The sequence below is a fragment of the Lissotriton helveticus genome, chromosome 2_1 (assembly GCF_964261635.1).
Source record: "Lissotriton helveticus chromosome 2_1, aLisHel1.1, whole genome shotgun sequence".
Lineage (NCBI taxonomy): Eukaryota > Metazoa > Chordata > Amphibia > Caudata > Salamandridae > Lissotriton > Lissotriton helveticus.
Genome location: NC_136059.1, coordinates 1,522,968,793 through 1,522,986,370, shown reverse-complemented (window position 1 = coordinate 1,522,986,370; position 17,578 = coordinate 1,522,968,793). Strand labels below are relative to the sequence as shown.

General features: G+C 43.5%; 1 protein-coding gene across 1 annotated transcript in view; it reads right to left on the bottom strand.

Moving 5' to 3' along the window:
• The window catches only part of LOC144818753 (alpha-2-macroglobulin-like), a 1,363,397-nt gene that overhangs the window by 498,498 nt on the left and 847,321 nt on the right, over positions 1-17,578 (bottom strand). The window contains exon 18 of the mRNA XM_078676468.1: positions 10,084-10,143. Within this exon, the coding sequence (XP_078532594.1) occupies positions 10,084-10,143 (60 nt within the window). The remainder of the gene's footprint in view (positions 1-10,083; positions 10,144-17,578) is intronic.

Below are 17,578 nucleotides of genomic sequence, written 5' to 3'. Positions count from 1 at the left end.
GAAGAATTAACAAAATCGAAAACTTTTAATGGAATGGTTAGTGCTGCATCTCGGCGACTATCTTTTTAATATTTGGTTCTAATTCGCAGAATGAGGCTTCTGCCAGGACTAGACTGGAAATCCAATGCAGCCCTGGCAAATGTCAGGCCAGTCCCAGTACTAAGGGGCCGATTAGGATGGCGGACGGACTTTACCTGCCCGCCATCCCTGTGGAAAACGGGACCGTCCGCCACGTGAGCGGCGGTCCCGCCATGCCAATTATGATGCGCGCGCCATACTGGCAGGCGCATCATGCATTTTTAACATTGCGGCGGGGGGTGCTGAAATCACCACCCACCGCAATGTTAAAAATGCAGGCATGCATTTGCATACACAAAGTGGCAGGCACGGCGCGGTGCCTGCCGCTTTGTGTATGCAAATGCAGGGGGGTACCACAGGTACCCCCCATGTCCACCCCCCCTCTCGCCTCCACCATGGGGGCCCACAGGGGGCCCCCAAAGTAAAGACCACATGCCTTGGGCATCTGCATGAGGCCATCCTAATATGGCTGGCGGTGTCTGGAAGACACCGCCACCCATATGAACCCTTTTCCGCCCCGGCCGCAAGGCGACCGGTGCGTAAAAGCGGCGGACGGTGTTTCCGTCCGCCTCTGTCCCGTCCGCCATTGTAATATGGCGGGGGGGAAATAGGCGGTGGCGATCCGCCCGCCATCCTAATCGGCCCCTGAGTGCAGTGAGTGAGCCTGGCCACTGCAAAGCAAACTTTGAGGGGCGCCCCCACCAAGAAAATATGGGGAAAAATGGTGCATTCTGCATTACATTTGTCATTATATATTGATTTGTATTTGCTTTTAAAGCATAGTAAATGATAACCTCACTATGCACCAATAGAACAATCTTTTTGGCACTCTTCTATGAATCCTCACTATCACCCTCCAACAAAAGTGCCTCTCTTCTCTCAATAGCCCCGCTGTCCATGTATTTCATTTGTTTTATAGCATCTCTCATACAAGTGTAGGTGTCAGAGCACTTTACATCACACACATACAGTGACAATAAATCGTATGTGTGTAAATCAGTGTATAGAAAATGTTTTGTTACATAATGCAAAGGGGACATTCACATGTCATCCATACAGGTGAGCATTTTTTCAGAGTGCTTGGTCTGGAAAAGCACAAAATCTTGATTCAGAATGTAACATAGTGGTTAGTTTTTACTTTAATTATAACAATTTAATTCTACCCAAACAAACCTTTTTGGCAATGTGAGAATTGTGAAATGCTGGGGAAACCCTCCAACAAAAGTGCCTCTCTTCTCTCAATAGCCCCGCTGTCACATGTATTTCATTTGTTTTATAGCATCTCTCATACAAGTGTAGGTGTCAGAGCACTTTACATCACACACATACAGTGACAATAAATCGTACGTGTGTAAATCAGTGTATAGAAAATGTTTTGTTACATAATGCAAAGGGGACATTCACATGTCATCCATACAGGTGAGCATTTTTTCAGAGTGCTTGGTCTGGAAAAGCACAAAATCTTGATTCAGAATGTAACATAGTGGTTAGTTTTTACTTTAATTATAACAATTTAATTCTACCCAAACAAACCTTTTTGGCAATGTGAGAATTGTGAAATGCTGGGGAAAAAAGATAGCATACTAACGTGTACCATGCAGTTTGCATGCTGCTGTTTGATGGCAGGTCATAGCTGAAGGTGCTGGATTATGATTGTAACTGATAGACTGCACAATAACAAAATAATCTCTGTGACAAAGCAGTTACCCACTGAGCTATGCACATAAACAACTGTTTTTTTATATGCATGGTACACATTCTTTGCAGCAGGCATGTTAACCCTCTGAGCTTTCTTAGATGAGCTAAACCTGCTACTGAACAAAACACGCAACTCTCGCCAGCAGGTACATTAATCACTCGAGTTATCTTGACACTTTAATTGTTGCCCAAAAACAACAGATTATTCAAGGAACTTTTAAGTGCTTTTAAAACTGCGGCTTGCGGACCCCCTGGGAATGTGTCACGGACCCGTGGACCACAGTTTGGGAAACACTGATCTAAGGTATCAAACATGGACAAGGTTCTAGCAGTGATTCCGGCCAAGAACGAGGACCTTGAAGCCCGCTTGAGGCGCAATAACCTACGCATCACAGGCCTACCTGAGTCAACCAATGTTGGCCGCCTGGAGACATATTTAGAGAATATGCTCCGAGACATCTGTGGCGCTGAGAACCTATTGCAACTCTTAATTGTGGAAAGGGCCCACCGATCATTATCGAATCGACCACCACCTGGAGCTCCCCCGACCTATTATTGGGAGACTACTTAATTTTAGAGACCGTGACTCTGTCCTTCGCATCACCCGATAGAAGGGCACTGTCACCTATCAGGGCAACACTCTGACCTTTTTTCCCAATTTCACAGTATCAAACAGTAAAAAATATACTGATTGCAGAGAAAATCCCATGTGCCACGTTGTACCCCGCGCGTCTTCATATTGGGACAGATGACAAAGCCAAGATATTCACCAGCCCAAAACAAGCCATGGACTGTGCAAAATCACCTAGACGCCAGAAGACGCCGGTCTGAGATGACTCAGATGAAGACAGCTAAGATTTTCTGTTATAAACATTATATGTTATTGCCTGTGGGCCACCCTAGCCAGGAGAGATGGATGCTGGTTGAAGGTAGATGACAGAATCATTGTGGAGCTTGCCCGCCATGCGTTGGATTGCATTTCTTATTTTTCTTATAACAGAGACACCCTTTTGCTTATATGATCTGTTACGCATTGCCGCCTTGCCTCTTCGATGCTGCAAATCGATGGTGGCGTGGGGGATAAATTGAAGAGGTGGTCAGTCACCTCCCTTATCACCCGGGGTGTGAGTAGCGCCACTGCATTTCCCCCTTGGGTATCCTCAGCACTGTTCTGGAGCTACGTTTTCTTTAATTGAGAAATATGTTTTGTTACGGGATGACTTTAGCATGTTGGGTTCGCTGAAGTGGGTGGGGGTGGGGGGGCAGCCAGTTGGGGGAATGTTTTTTTTAATTTCATGTGCTTGTTCACATCAGCGATGGTTAGGCTATGACATGCATCTTGATGGTTGGATAGTGGTAGTCCATGGTTGCCTTCACTCAAAATGGCGATAGCAAATGAAAAACTTACCTGCTTAACTTGGAATGTAATGGGGCTCAAATCTCCTAAGAAAATTAGACTGGTCTTTGCCTATCTAGACAGACATAACATTCAAATAACGCTTTTGAAGGAATCGCATCTCACGAAGCAATCGGATGTTAAGATTGCGGCCAAATGGGCTGGGTACAAACTTGCCTCGTCTTACTCGTCCTATGCAATGGGGGTGCTCATTTTATTTGGACGTGGATTGCAGTTCACTCCGATTAACACCTATGCAGATAATGAGGGAGGCTGTGCCATGGTGCATGGCACTTTGGGGTTAATGCTGTTGACTATTGAGAATATGTATGGTCCCATTGCAGATGATATTGACTGTTTTAAGAAAATGTTTAATGTACTGCGAGGATGACTGAAGCAGAGGTGCTGTGGGGTGGGGATCTCAATAAGCATTTAGACCCAGAGAAAGACAAATCAGGGCAGCAGCGAGGGCATACCCCCAGAGTGGCAAAAAGCATAAACAATGCGATGTTTGAGTTTGGGCTGGTGGATGCATGGCGACTGTGGCACTACAAGACACGGGAGGGTACGCAAGTCACACCTGTGTACGGCAGCTGGTCCAGATTAGATTACTGGCTGCTGAGTGGAGGGGCACATTCCTGGGTCACAAAGATAGACTTCCTACCCCGCACCCTATCAGATCAAAACCCAGTCCGACTTGCTATATTCATCCCCACTAACACTCACCTCCCGTTTACATGGCGATTTAGGTTGGAGGCATTGCTCGACCCTGTGTATGCAGACACTATCAGGAACAAAATCGTGCAGTACTTCAACACAAATCTGGGCACATTGGACAGTGTTGCCATATTGTGGAAAGCCTTTAATGTTACTATCAGAGGGGTGTGTATAACTACTACAGCGGACATATTAAAAGACCTAAGGGGACAGCTTGCAAAGACCGAGCAGGAATTATCCCGACTAGAGCGGGAATGTGCAGCGACTTCCAATAATGACACTCTTGCGTGAATCCATGAACTCATACTGCAATATAATGAATCAGCCGTGACAGAAATGGGATATACCGCTAGGCGACACATTGCACAAGCTTACGGCGAGGGGGGAGGCCAGGACGTAACCTTGTTGAAAAGCTTAGATTCCGCACAGAACAACAACACATTGCAAAAATAGTAGATGCACATGGAGAGGAACACTACACACTACAGGCTATTGCTGAACAATTTCGGATATGTTATGCAGATATGTACACTTCAAGGGGCACCAGAGGGGCAGCGGAGTTAGTGGAATATCTATCGGACATAGCATGTGCTTGGCTATTAGATGGTCACCGCGAAAACCTCAGCCAGCCGATAGAAGCATCTGATATACAGGCAGCTATCCCCTCTTTACCAAATAAAAAAGCTCCAAGCCCAGATGGCCTCACGGCCAAATTTTATAAGGAATATGCAGATCTGCTGACTCCCTACCTCTTTGAGGTATACGGCGAAGCACGCGAGTCTGGAAGTCTGCCCCATTCGCTTCGTCAGGCGATGCTCATTGCTCTTCTTAAAAAGGACAAATCGCCTACTGAGTGCGATTCCTATTGCCCCCTTTCCTTAATAAATTTAGCTATGAAAATACAAGCCAAAATACTTGCCACACGGCTTCAGCCCTTGATGACAAGTCTTGTGCTACCAGATCAGTCTGGCTTCATTTCGGAGTGCTCTACCTCTCATAATTTGCGCACCATATTCTCTATTCTTCAAGTGCTAGATCCCAAATTGCATGCAGCAGCTGTTCTATTGGATGCCGCAAAAGCATTTGATTCAATTGAGTGCGGTTATATGTTTACAATATTGCAGATTATGGGGTTATCAGTGGTTTTTGTGAACTAGATAAGACTCCTTTACACTGCTCAATCGGCGAGAGTGCGCATAGGTGGCCATACTTCCGAACCGTTTTACATAGAGCGAGGCATGCTGCAGGGGTGCCCACTATCGCCGCTGCTATTTGCTCTGATACTGGAGCCCCTAGGTTGTGTAATCCTACAACGACATAGAGAAACTGCTCTAAACTTTCTACATCGCCCTGTCGGTATATCGATCTATGTCGATGACATGGTGTTGTTCGTACGGGAGCCTCGGCAATATTTAGCAATATTTAGCTCAACTCCTCCGGGAATACATTTGGTTTGGTCTTTTCTCAGGGTTGTCTAATAACTGTGGGTAATCAGTGATAATTCCGCTAACAGAGGTGACCACGCCTCCAGAAATGGAGTACCCTCTGATCTGGTCTACTGATCCGGTTAAAAATCTGGGGATGTGGGTACATCATGACCCAGAGATAGTTATACGAGATAATTACGGAAAGGCCTGCACCTATTAGAGCAGAAGGTTGAGAGATGGATGACACTGCCTCTATCGCTGGCAGACCGTATTGTCCTTATCAAAATAATAATCCTGCCTCATTTTTTATATCTTTTTGGTAATATCCCAATAAAACTCACCGCGCAGTTCTTCGTCACTATTTGCTCGCTGCTATTGAAACTAATCTGGGATGGTAAACAAGCAAGAATTAGCTGGACTACACTGACCCTATACTGTGCCAGGGGAGAGTATAGCGCGCCATATTTTTATATTTATTACCTCTGCGCCCAGGCACAATACGCGTACTATTGGTTTAGGCCACACACTTTTACACCACACGTGGCGGTGGAGGATGGAGACGCGAATCCTGTCCCACTTGCTGGTATTATCACACACTCGAAAAGGGGAACACCACGACAGGAAATTAACTCAATTGGCACTACTGTTTCTGCGCGGCAGTCAATTGGGAAACTTACGGCCAAACATACTCTATATGCACCTGCACTACCTCTGGCTCACCATGCGGCGCTCTCTGTAACGCTAGAAGAGGGTCCTATGAGATCTCTGAGAGAGGCGAGCATTGAGGTAATGCGTACCCAGAAGGGGAGTTTATTACACCAGAAGAGCTACAATACATAACCAATCCCACTATGTTTTTTTAGATTTGCGCTTTATAGGTTAAAGATATCGGTGAAAGCACATTATCACATGTTCCCTGCTGAACCTCCTGTCTGGCAAGCTCTGCAAATGCTATTAGTCGCAGTCTCACATCGTAAACTAGTAACAAAATTGTATAAAACTGTGCAGGTGAAGAAGGCGTACGCAGGAGACAAAAGCCTAGCCCGATGGAAAGATAGACTTATCCCCCAGCTTCCACTTCCACAATGGGAACATATATGCAAACTCACAGGCTCACTCTTCCCCAACAGCAATCTAAGAATTATTCATTTCAAATACATTCATCAAATCTACCATACTCCTCTGAAATTACACAGACTGGGCTTACGTGACACAAGTCAATGTAAACGATGTGGGCGGAGGGAGGCTGATTTCTGGCACTTAGCATGGGATTGTGCTTTGGTCTACAAATACTGGTCTTCGGTAGTCCAACACATCAATATCATGACTAGGGTGCAACTTCAGTGCCTCCCGCAAGTTGACCTATTGAGTTACGTACCACAGTTAAAGGGGGCTAGTGGAAGATTTGTTGGCATAGCACTGCTGATGGCAAAGCGGCGAGTGCCACTAACTTGGGAGAGCACACTGACACCACGTATAGAACATTGGATTTGGTGTACTGTAAAAAACAACTTGGAGTTATATGCGGAGGAACTTCCTACCTCTTCTAAACCGAAAGACATGTGGGAGCCTCTGCGCCAATTCTCTACCTCGCAAACTCAGGATAATATAAGCACTGTAGCGGAATGATGTTCATAGATGTATTTAAATGTATTGCTGTCCACCAAAGATGTAACCATAAGAACGGTATTGTCTAGCCACATGACTCATATACGACTGCACATATATATGATGTTATGTTGTTGTAATATGACGATACCTTCATGTTGAAGGTGACGCGACGATTTGTATTTGAAAAATGCCAATAAAGAGATTAAAAAAAAAGATAGTGCCATCTACGGTGCCGTCGCTGATACCGTCATCATTACCGTCGATGCCGTTGCCATCATCGTTGTTGTCGTTGCTGTGGCCGCCGTTGTATCCACAGCCCTCATCATCAATCTCGCCATCGTCGAAATCTTCGTCGTCACTGCTGACCCAGCATCTGTCGTCACCGCCGTCGACGATGGGTGGTGAACCGTGGTCGTTGAAAGCAAGGAACCCCCGGAGACGATCCCATTGTCGAGCCGGAAAGGGCTGAGGAGACTCTATCTTGTCACTTCGCATCGACGATGATGATGACAGCTTCTTCGTCGACTGTTTTGTCAACAGCTTAGTTGATGGTGGGACGTTTTTAGCCTGTTTTCCCTCAGTATGAACAGAGGAGGGTTTTTGGAAGGCTTTCCTTCCCTCAGGTGGAAAAGGTGGAGGTACAAAGCTCGATTTCTTCACTGCCGTCTCTCCTGTTGTAAGTCCTTTCCTCTCCTTTACACCTCGGTGAGGATATTTACTTTGACTAAGCCGGTCAGACCCATGAGAGGTCTTTTTAGAGGCGTTCCCAGGATGGTCTTCTGAAGAAGAAGGGTCAGATCTCCCCCTTTTTAGTGATCTCCTTGAAGACAAAGCAGATGAGGCCTCATCACTATCGTCACTGGAGACTGGCTCTCTCCTGGACTGTAGCTTCTGGAGCCAGGTCAGGAGACGTCCCTTACGGTCCCTTAAGGTTTTGGTGGAAAAGGTACGACATATCTTGCAATCTTTGGCCTTGTGATCTGGATACAGGCAATAGATGCAGTCCTTGAGAGGGGCCTCCACATAAAGCCCCTTTTTAGAGCAGGTGGCACAAGCTCAAAAAATGCCTTATTTCTCTTTGTCAATGATGTTGGACAGCAAAAGAACTCAAAGCTGTAGTAGTGGTTGAAGATAAACTGTTGAAAACTCTCAAGAGTAATTGAATAAAGAAAAAACTGAGGAGAGCTGAATGGAGACTCCCTAGCAAAACGTGCAGTAGAACATCTGAAGGTCTGAGGTTCTCTCAGGAGGGTTCTAGAGGGTGAGGCTAATCTGAATGGTTGTTGATTTTTATTTGATCTCTTTTACAAAAAGAGGTGGCTATGTTACAAAACTGGAATGGACCTAGGCCTAGTTTCTGGTTTGTAATGACTTTGCATTGCTATTTTTATATATACTGGGGACTCCCATCTCGACGACGGGAAATGATTCAAGCATGTGAATCTATGATAGTTCCAATACTGGAGTAATTATTCATTCTCCATTTTCCAGATTCCGGGCGATCTGGAGGCAACAGCATTTTAGACAGATAGCCCGGGTAATGTCTATGGCATTGTGGAGGGAGGGGGTGTATACTATTTGACAATCATCTACCAGGAGATAGTTTCCTGACATTCAAGAGGCAAGACAGTGCTTGACATTAGAAGAAGAGGCACAACTTTGTTTTGGGGTGTGAACAGGACAATTTTTGCAGCATGCATGACTGACAAAAATAATGAGAGAGGTGTGTTTGGGGTTTCCTATAATACACTCCACCTCTGAGACTCTGACAGAAATCCTGGAGTCAGGTCACGCTGCACATCAGTCTCCAGACTTTATAAAGCACTAAAAGCTGACTCACGAAAACTAACATTACCAGTTAGACAAACCTGGGATGAAAGCCTGGCAACCACACTAGGGAATACGGAATAGAAGCAAACCTGTCTCCTGTAATGCTAAGTTCCAGGTCACGCACTTTAATTTCTTACACCAAACATGTCTGACTTGTCTGAAGTTGGCTATCATCTACCTGACCAGATTATCGGATTGTCCTACATGTGGAGTGACAGAGCCGAATTTTTACACATGACATGGGGTTGTGTACAGATACAGGGATACTGGTGAGATGTTGATACTGAATTATGTTAAGTCATTGGACTCCCTACCAACAGTTTTTTTAATCAATGTTATACCCCTACCTAAGATGATGAGAATTAGATATATATTTGCAATATTAGGACTGGTCCTTGCAAACTGACACAGATAGCCATACGATGGCTTACACTGCACTGCCCAGTGGAGGTCTACTGGGAAAGGAATGTGCTGTAATGGCCATGTAATTATGATTCTTAGCTAATCTCAAGTGCTGTTATCAGTATGATATTAATAATTATTCTTAGTGTTATCCTTTAGCAAAAGAAGAATTTAAACAACCTGGCCCAAAACAACATTTTGCGTAAAGAATGAAAACACTTCCACTGGGTGTTGTGACCTTAGTGGCTTTGATCAACCCTTAGGTGTGACCTAGAAACACCTCCACTGGGCACCCGACCTGCTGTGGCTTTCTTCAACCTATGCATGTGAGATGTAACCTTTAGTACTGGGTCCGGTTTAAAAGTTGCCAATGCCATTTGCACAGTGCTGTGAACTCCTGCAGATGTGGACAATCCTTCGCATATACAAGTTTTTCTCCTGGTACTTCTTCACTTTGTCTTCCATGCAAACCTTTAATGTTGTGATGCTATGTGACATGTGATTACTTTCACAACTATGTTGTTCTTCTTCTGCATCGTGCCACTGATAACTCTGAATGTGAGTTCACGCTTTCATTCGTTCCATTGCCCGTTTGCAGGCCGGGAGGAATTTTAACCCCACAGAACCCCATTTCTAATTGTAACTTTTCATTACTGGCGTGAAGATCCTGAAAAGCTTTAGTGACTGTCTTTTAAAGTCTCCCTCCCTACTGCTCCTTCCCCTTGCCCCTCTCACCTCAAATGGCCACATCCTTACACTGTTCTTCTACACGGTCTGATGTCAGGAGGTGGTCCCAGTTTAGCATTGTTCCACTGAGGGTGGCATTGTTCCACTAAGGGTGACAGTGGGTTGGGATATATCTCCTGCATGCAAGTTGTGTCTACTTTTACTTTTATATGCTCATGTATCTCTCACTTTGCTTACCGAATGGACGCTGTGGGAATAAGGCTTCACTCCTCGAGGATGCAGATATGCCGCCAGCCCCTGTAGTTTGACAAGAAGAAAGATACATGTACTCATGAGAAACTTTTCTAGTAAAGCATTGCTGTTTTTTCTCACAGTGTCTGTATTCTAGGTGTGTCTGATTAAAAGAATGTTAAACCTTCTATTGTGAGGAGTTTCCTTGAACTCTGCATAGAATGTGAGTAGGTATGAGAAATACCCCTTGCATATGCCACATAGCCCCCCTGCTGTGTTAGAAAGACGGATCCTGATGGATATGTTTCTCTTCTAGCTAGAAGCACTTGCAATTCTGTGTGTGCAGCCCAGATCTCCTTTCAACATTTTGGTTTACCCCTTCAACTTAGCAATGGCTGCCCTCCCATTCAATGTTGGCCCGAGGCAGGACAAGCCCCGTTTCAGCTCCCCTTCAAAGTAATGCCATTCTGCTACTGTACACTAAATAGAGAGGCAATGGGAGATGGTTCAGTAATGACAAAAGAGCCTAGAGCAGCAGAGTTTGGGTGTGTGGGGGGTCATAGGGGGTGTGCCAAGGTAGGATATCAGTGCTCAAAATCATGAGCTGTGAAAGGGCGCTGAAAGCAATCAAACGTGGGCTATTAAAGGACCCATCTTTCATATTTAATTCAGTTGTCTCATTTCTCCCCTCTAGTTAGCCGCTTCAAACTTCCAATTCTTTTTGTCTGTCTTCTTTGATTTCTTTACTCTCCTTCATCTTTTTTCCCTCTGCCTCCATCTCCTCTGTAACATCCTTTACTTATTTATTTGTGATTTTTGTACAGGGCAAACCTGACCCACCAGGGCAACAGAGTGCTTTAAAGTAGGTCAAGGAATATACAGGAAAGAAAATTAAATGTCAAAACAGACGCTGAAAAAAGTACAAGTTCTCCTAAAAACATTTTGAAGGCGGACACTCTTTCAAAGACTCAGGATCCATCTGTCTTGTGTCTAAGCACAAGGATTTTCTGGGAGACAGCCAGAAACGACAGCATGACTGAAACAGAAAAGAATATTTAACATACACAGAGTCTCTGCAATAGATAAGTCTGTGAAGGCCAGATTCACTAAGGGCTTGTGTTGCACTTGCACCCTTAAATGGGATTTACTAAGCCATGCAAAGCTACCTTGCGTGCCTCTCGGTGGTGTAGTAAAGCCAGAGTAGCACAAGGCAGTGCACATCGTTGCTTTGAGTTACCCTGCATTTAGAGGGCATTCCATGGGTGGGACATGGGTGTTCCCATGAATCCACCCATGGATTTTCACTCAATAACAGATTTATTAGGAGTAGTGAACCTGGGATTGTCTCAAAATGGTGCGTCTTCACAAGTGAGATGTAACAAGGTAACGAGGGGAAATATCTTTATTCCGCCTGGTTACTCCCTTTTTCTATGCATGTTTAATTTGGCCGCAGACGTAGAAAGAGGAAAATGCCTCAAAGGATTGTTTTGGGGAGGAAGGCGTCCCTTCTCGCACAAAAAACAATACAACTCATAAAGCAAGCACCCTTGCAGCATGGTGAAAGGGTGCCTCTATTGATGCTAGACAGCACACAGTGTACCTGCATATGGAGGGAGCAGAAAGTCCCTATATTTTAGTAGATATGTTGCATTTTTGCTCTCTCACTGTCACGCAACGCAGCTCAGCACGTTGTGTTGCTTTGTTGAATTGCATGACTTCATAAATCTGGTCCTAGATCTTTATCTACCTTCAGTGGTGAGGTGATCAACGTGGAGATATTTCTATTTGGAAAAACCATTGGAAGAGTAAGACTTTGAGTTCCATTTTGACAATGTTAAAAGCTGTGATCGTTCTTGTAGAATGGTGGTACGCAATTCCAGATTCTTGGTCCGCTAGTTGACAAAACGTAGTTGGGTTTTCTTGCCTTCTTGAAGGCTGGAGTTTCTTGAGGGGGTGGAGTATCTGCTCTAGAGGGCACCTGATCCACCCAGAGATAACACCTGTATTGGCTAGACAGCTGCATAACCTTGTGGACGATACAAGCTAGTTGAATAGGCTTCTCAATTCTATTGCATGTCAATTGAGAGAGCACAGTCTTGGAATGATTATGGGCCATATGTATCAACATCCTGATTTGCGATTCTCAAATAGCGATTTTTTAGAAATCGCTATTTGAGAATTGCAAATAGGGATGTATGTAAAAAATCTCAATTTTTTAGCGATTTCTTAATATTCCTTAATTGCGATTAGCAAATTGCAAATCGCAATTAAGGAATACTTTCCCATTCATTTCTATGGGCCAGGAGGCCCGTAGGAATGAATGGGAAGCTATTCTCAATTTGCGATTCGCAATTTGAGAATCGCAAATTAAGAATAATTTCTAGGGTGCAGGGGTGTCAAAAGGACACCCTGATGTACCCCTGAAATTAGCATGGGTGCACATGTGGCACACATACATGCCCTAAGGGCATGTATGTGCTTCACATTGCACTTTGAAAAATGCAAAAAAGTGCTTTTTTCCAAGAAATCGCAAATTACCACCAACTTGAAGTTGGTGGTAATTTGCGATTCCTTAAGGCTAAATTGCACTTTTTTGGAGCTTCTTACATTGCATTTAAGGAATCGCAAAATTTGCAATTCCTTAAATGCAATCGCAAAATAAGGAATCGCAAATTTTGCGATTCCTTATTTTGCCTTAATACATACCATTTGGCAAAATTACATTTGGCGTATGCGAATGCAATTTTGCTTGATACATATGGCCCATAATCTGATCTACTGGTGTCCAATAACAGGAGGGCTACTGCATTAAGGGTTGCTTTCAAGTGATATGGTCAATTTTTTTTAAGTCCAGTAAGTAGATGTCAAAAGCCTTTCAGCAGTCCTGGGCAAGCAGGGGCGACTGGGCCACAACCAAGAAGGTTGGGACTTTTTACCACTGTGGTCAATTGTCTAGTGCTAGCGCACTGAAAAGAGGGTACCAGGAACACCTTTTTAGCCCTTGACTCTCAGAGTAGTAGGGTCCAAGCATTCTCAGGGAGGTAGTGTGAGAGCCAGAGGCACAGTATGAAACAATCACCCAACACAGCAACTGATTGTCTAATCCAAGACTTTTATTTAGGGAAAGAGAAGTTATTTTTTACCCACCAACCAATACTACACATAAAGGATATCAACGAGGGGCACCTGTTTCTGGTGAGGTGCTGCACAAAATGGCTCTAACATAATTAGCAAGGTAAAATTATAGGTGCTGTCTTACAGTGGAAATGCAAGCTGATTACTGTGCCTATGATCTGTAGGTCAGTGCCTATGGCACTCGATATGCGATCACTCTGTAATTAGGCACTGGTTGTCCTAGTTCTAGGCCGTTATGCCAACTAAGCCCAAATCACTTCATATTTACTAGTTGTATGTCACAGTGGCATCTGGAGAATTTTGAAATTGGTGGGGCACAAATCATTGCCTTTATTTTTCAGACAAATTAGAGCAGCAAGGGGGCTTCACTCCATGCAGGAGTTGTTGCTACCTTGCGGCATTTTTGTATGTGAAAAATTATTGCTATTTGGAGCACTGAATAGGATATTTAAAAATTAATTGGTTGAATAGTTCTAAGTCTTAGAGGAAATCCTGAAAGGCACCCATAGACTGTTCACATTCTCACATTGTGGTCTCAGGAATGTTTGTGGTGTCTTCCCTTATCCACTAGCAAACTATTGAGAGAGCGCCATATTATTCTTGAAAATTGTAGGGGTGCATCATAATCCCGAGTAGTCAGCACCCACATATTTAGAGGGTCTTCTAATGTAGTTTAGACTTATAATGTTAGGCTGAGTATCAGCACAATATATATATGGATGTGTTTATTAATTAAAGACTAATGTAGCGTTCTAATTGAAATGTCGTGTTGCCTAATGTAGAAGTATAATCATATGTGAAATGTTGTATTACTAATGAAATGCTTTTGAAATGTATACGTGCTTATTAAGGAGTGAATTAATATAGGCTTCTAATATGAAAGGTAGTGCTTACATTGAAAGCAGGATCAATGCTCCGTAGTGGTGAAATGTAATATTATGTTGTATTAGAAATGTCTTTAAACGTGCAAAGCCCTGGGACATGTTAAAGCCAGTAGAGGCCTAACTGTATTTTCTTTTGTTAGCTTTAGTCAAGAAGGAAAGATTTTCTCTCTTCAGGGAAGAAGCTGTCCTCGGCAAAATGTTGAATTGTATCTTCAAATGCTTGTAGAGATGTTCCCATGTATTTCAGCTTGCAGGTGCAAGGCCACAAAGCTCGTTAGGTAGAAGGGTCCATTGTTTAGGAGTTAGGATAGTAGGCGCGAATGGAGAAAAGCTGCCAAAGAATTTGGGAGTGCAACATTTAGCGAGGAAGGTGCCTGAGACCCAAGGACACACCAACGGACACTGGATGGAAAGGTGACATACTGGAAAAATCCGAAGATCTTCACCTGCCAGAGGGGTGTACCTCTGGGCGTGTCGACTGTTTTTGGGATTTTGTATTAGGGACAGCTCCCGAGGGTTGAGAGCAGATCTTAGCTAGGGAATGGACAGAGCAGGATGTAGATAGCTGTAGAGAGAGAGTCTTGGGAAACTTAGGGCAGAGTGGGGTGTAAAAAGGAGCATCTTAGAACGAGCTCAACAGTTAGACTATCTGCCTGAAGAAAGTGAATGTACTTCTTTGGAAGTCTTCACCGCTGACACCTTTACTCTTGTCTGATGGGAATGTTATGTAGGGATGTCACCTTAGAATTGTGTAGGGACAGACTAATCACTTTCTTTTTCCTTTTTGTAAATGCAGTCCAAACTACAAGCTGGGACTGTTCTTGGGGATGTATGACGTTACAACGCATATTTTTACCACGCCTACCATTACCACGCATTTTTTACAACGCAGGATCCATGACAACGCATACCATTACCACGCATGTATTTACAACGCATATACCTTTACAACGCATACAATTACAACGTAAGTATTGGTAAGTATATAATATTTTTTAATATTTAATTTAATTAAAATTAATATAATGTAATTTAATTTAATTTAATTAATTTAATTGAATTAATTTAATTTAATTTATTCAATTTAATGTAATGTAATTTAAATTTAATTATATTTAATTTTTACACTGTACCCTTTTACCCAAAAACCCAAAACTGACCCTGAACCCAAAAAATACCCCTTTTACCCAAAAACTCAAAACTGACCCTGAACCCTAAAAATACCCCTTTACCCAAAAACCCAAAACTGACCCTGAACCCAAAAAATACCCCTTTTACCCAAAAACCCAAAACTGACCCTGAACCCTAAAAATACCCTTTTACTCCAAAAACCCAAAACTGACCCTGAACCCTAAAAATACCCCTTTACCCAAAAACCCACAACTGACCCTGAACCCTAAAAATACCCATTTACCCAAAAACCCAAAACTGACCCTGAACCCTAAAAATACCCCTTTACCCAAAAACTAAAAACTGACCCTGAACCCTAAAAATAACCCTTTACCCAAAAACTGAAAACTGACCCTGAACCCTAAAAATACCCCTTTACCCAAAAACTGAAAACTGACCCTGAACCCTAAAAATACCCCTATACCCAAAAACTGAAAACTGACCCTAAACCCTAAAAATACCCCTTTACCCAAAAACTGAAAACTGACCCTGAACCCTAAAAATACCCCTTTACCCAAAAACTGAAAACTGACCCTGAACCCTAAAAATACCCCTTTACCCAAAAACTGAAAACTGACCCTGAACCCTAAAAATACCCCTTTACCCAAAAACTGAAAACTGACCCTAAACCCTAAAAATACCCCTTTACCCAAAAACTGAAAACTGACCCTAAACCCTAAAAATACCCCTTTACCCAAAAACTGAAAACTGACCCTAAACCCTAAAAATACCCCTTTACCCAAAAAATGAAAACTGACCCTGAACCCTAAAAATACCCCTTTACCCAAAAACCCAAAACTGACCCTGAACCCAAAAAATACCCCTTTACAAAAAAAACCAAATAATATTTTTAATAAAATAATATACTTACCAATACTTACGTTGTAATGGTATGCGTTGTAAAAGTACCTGCGTTGTAAATACATGCGTGGTAATGGTATGCGTTGTAATGGATCCTGCGTTGTAAAAAATGCGTGGTAATGGTAGGTCGTGGTAAAAGTTGCGTTGTAAAGGTTGTATACCGTTCTTGGTTGCCTAATGTTACTCGAATTGACTTTGCTGTTTATTCTGAGTCCTCTGAGAATCTTGCGTAGAATTATGTTTGTATTAGTGCCAGTTTCTTTTTTTAACCTCTTGCTGAGATGTTTGTATGTCCAACTATTTTTGGCTTTGTAATAAATCTTTGAAACATCAGTTCGTAGCCAGTGGTCCTTTGAGTTTAATTTGGATTTGATGGTGAAGTCGTTCAAAGCTTTTGTAAATCTTCCCTTTATTCTTATAGAGCAGGGAAAAAGGTCCAGTCTACCTGGTTTGGGATTCTAGAGATGAGTAGGAAAATCTAGATGAAAATCCCAGCTTCCCCAGTTGGTAGCAGAGTAGGATGGTTCCCTTCCTAGAGTAGGGAAAGATATGATCTAGATTAGGATAAGAGTCTCTCAAGGCCCATAGAAATTAGAAATGATTGCCCAGTGGATTGTCGGCGGAAGACAGTGCTCCATGGAAACTGACGGAGAGTGACGGTGCGGCGAAAAGCAGCAGTTCGTAGGAGAGTGAGTATGAATAGGGGTATATGTTGTTAGATTGCGGTGTTATATGTTGTGTTGTGTTGTGATGTCTTGCGGAGTTGGAATGCCTGTTGTATGAAAGTAGATCAGGCTGTGAGCGCGTGCAGCAAGGGAAAATCTTAGGCTCATGGAGTAGCTTAAGTGGTTCAGGTGTATCGAACACCCATAGAAATTGTCGACCATTGTTAAGGGGATCGTGAGGTACCATTGATCGCCCGCTGGACCGAGATCGGGGGAATGAATGTGTGAGTGTGTGAGTAACTGACGCTGGTCGTGAGTTGCTGTGTGTTTGTAACCTATCAGTTGAGGTGATTGTCCGGTCGTTTCGTGGACAGACAGTTGCCAGTTCAGTGACAATTACGCGACTGTGGACGTACAGTCAGACTGTGGACGTACAGTCAGCGAAGTGGTTGCTTGGTCGTAACTGATCATTTCAGTGTATGCTTGGGACGAGTGTGTGAGTGTGAGACAAACTGTAAAGGAGGGGAACTGCTGCGAAGCGGAGGCGAGTGACGTCAGTAGGTGCCGCGCTGGGATAGGGCAGTTGGTGTGAAGCTGCGCTGGGATTGGTGGATTGCCATCAGGAAGAAAAGGAGTGCTGCAAGAGAAGAAACTCTGGGTTTCATCATGAAATGTTTTAAAGTTTTGAGAGATTTATTCAGAAAAGAAAAGAAGTTAGAACCCTGGTGGGGAGAAGAGGCCCCACCCGAGGATACTCCGGCTCATTACACGGCTACAAATGTTGGG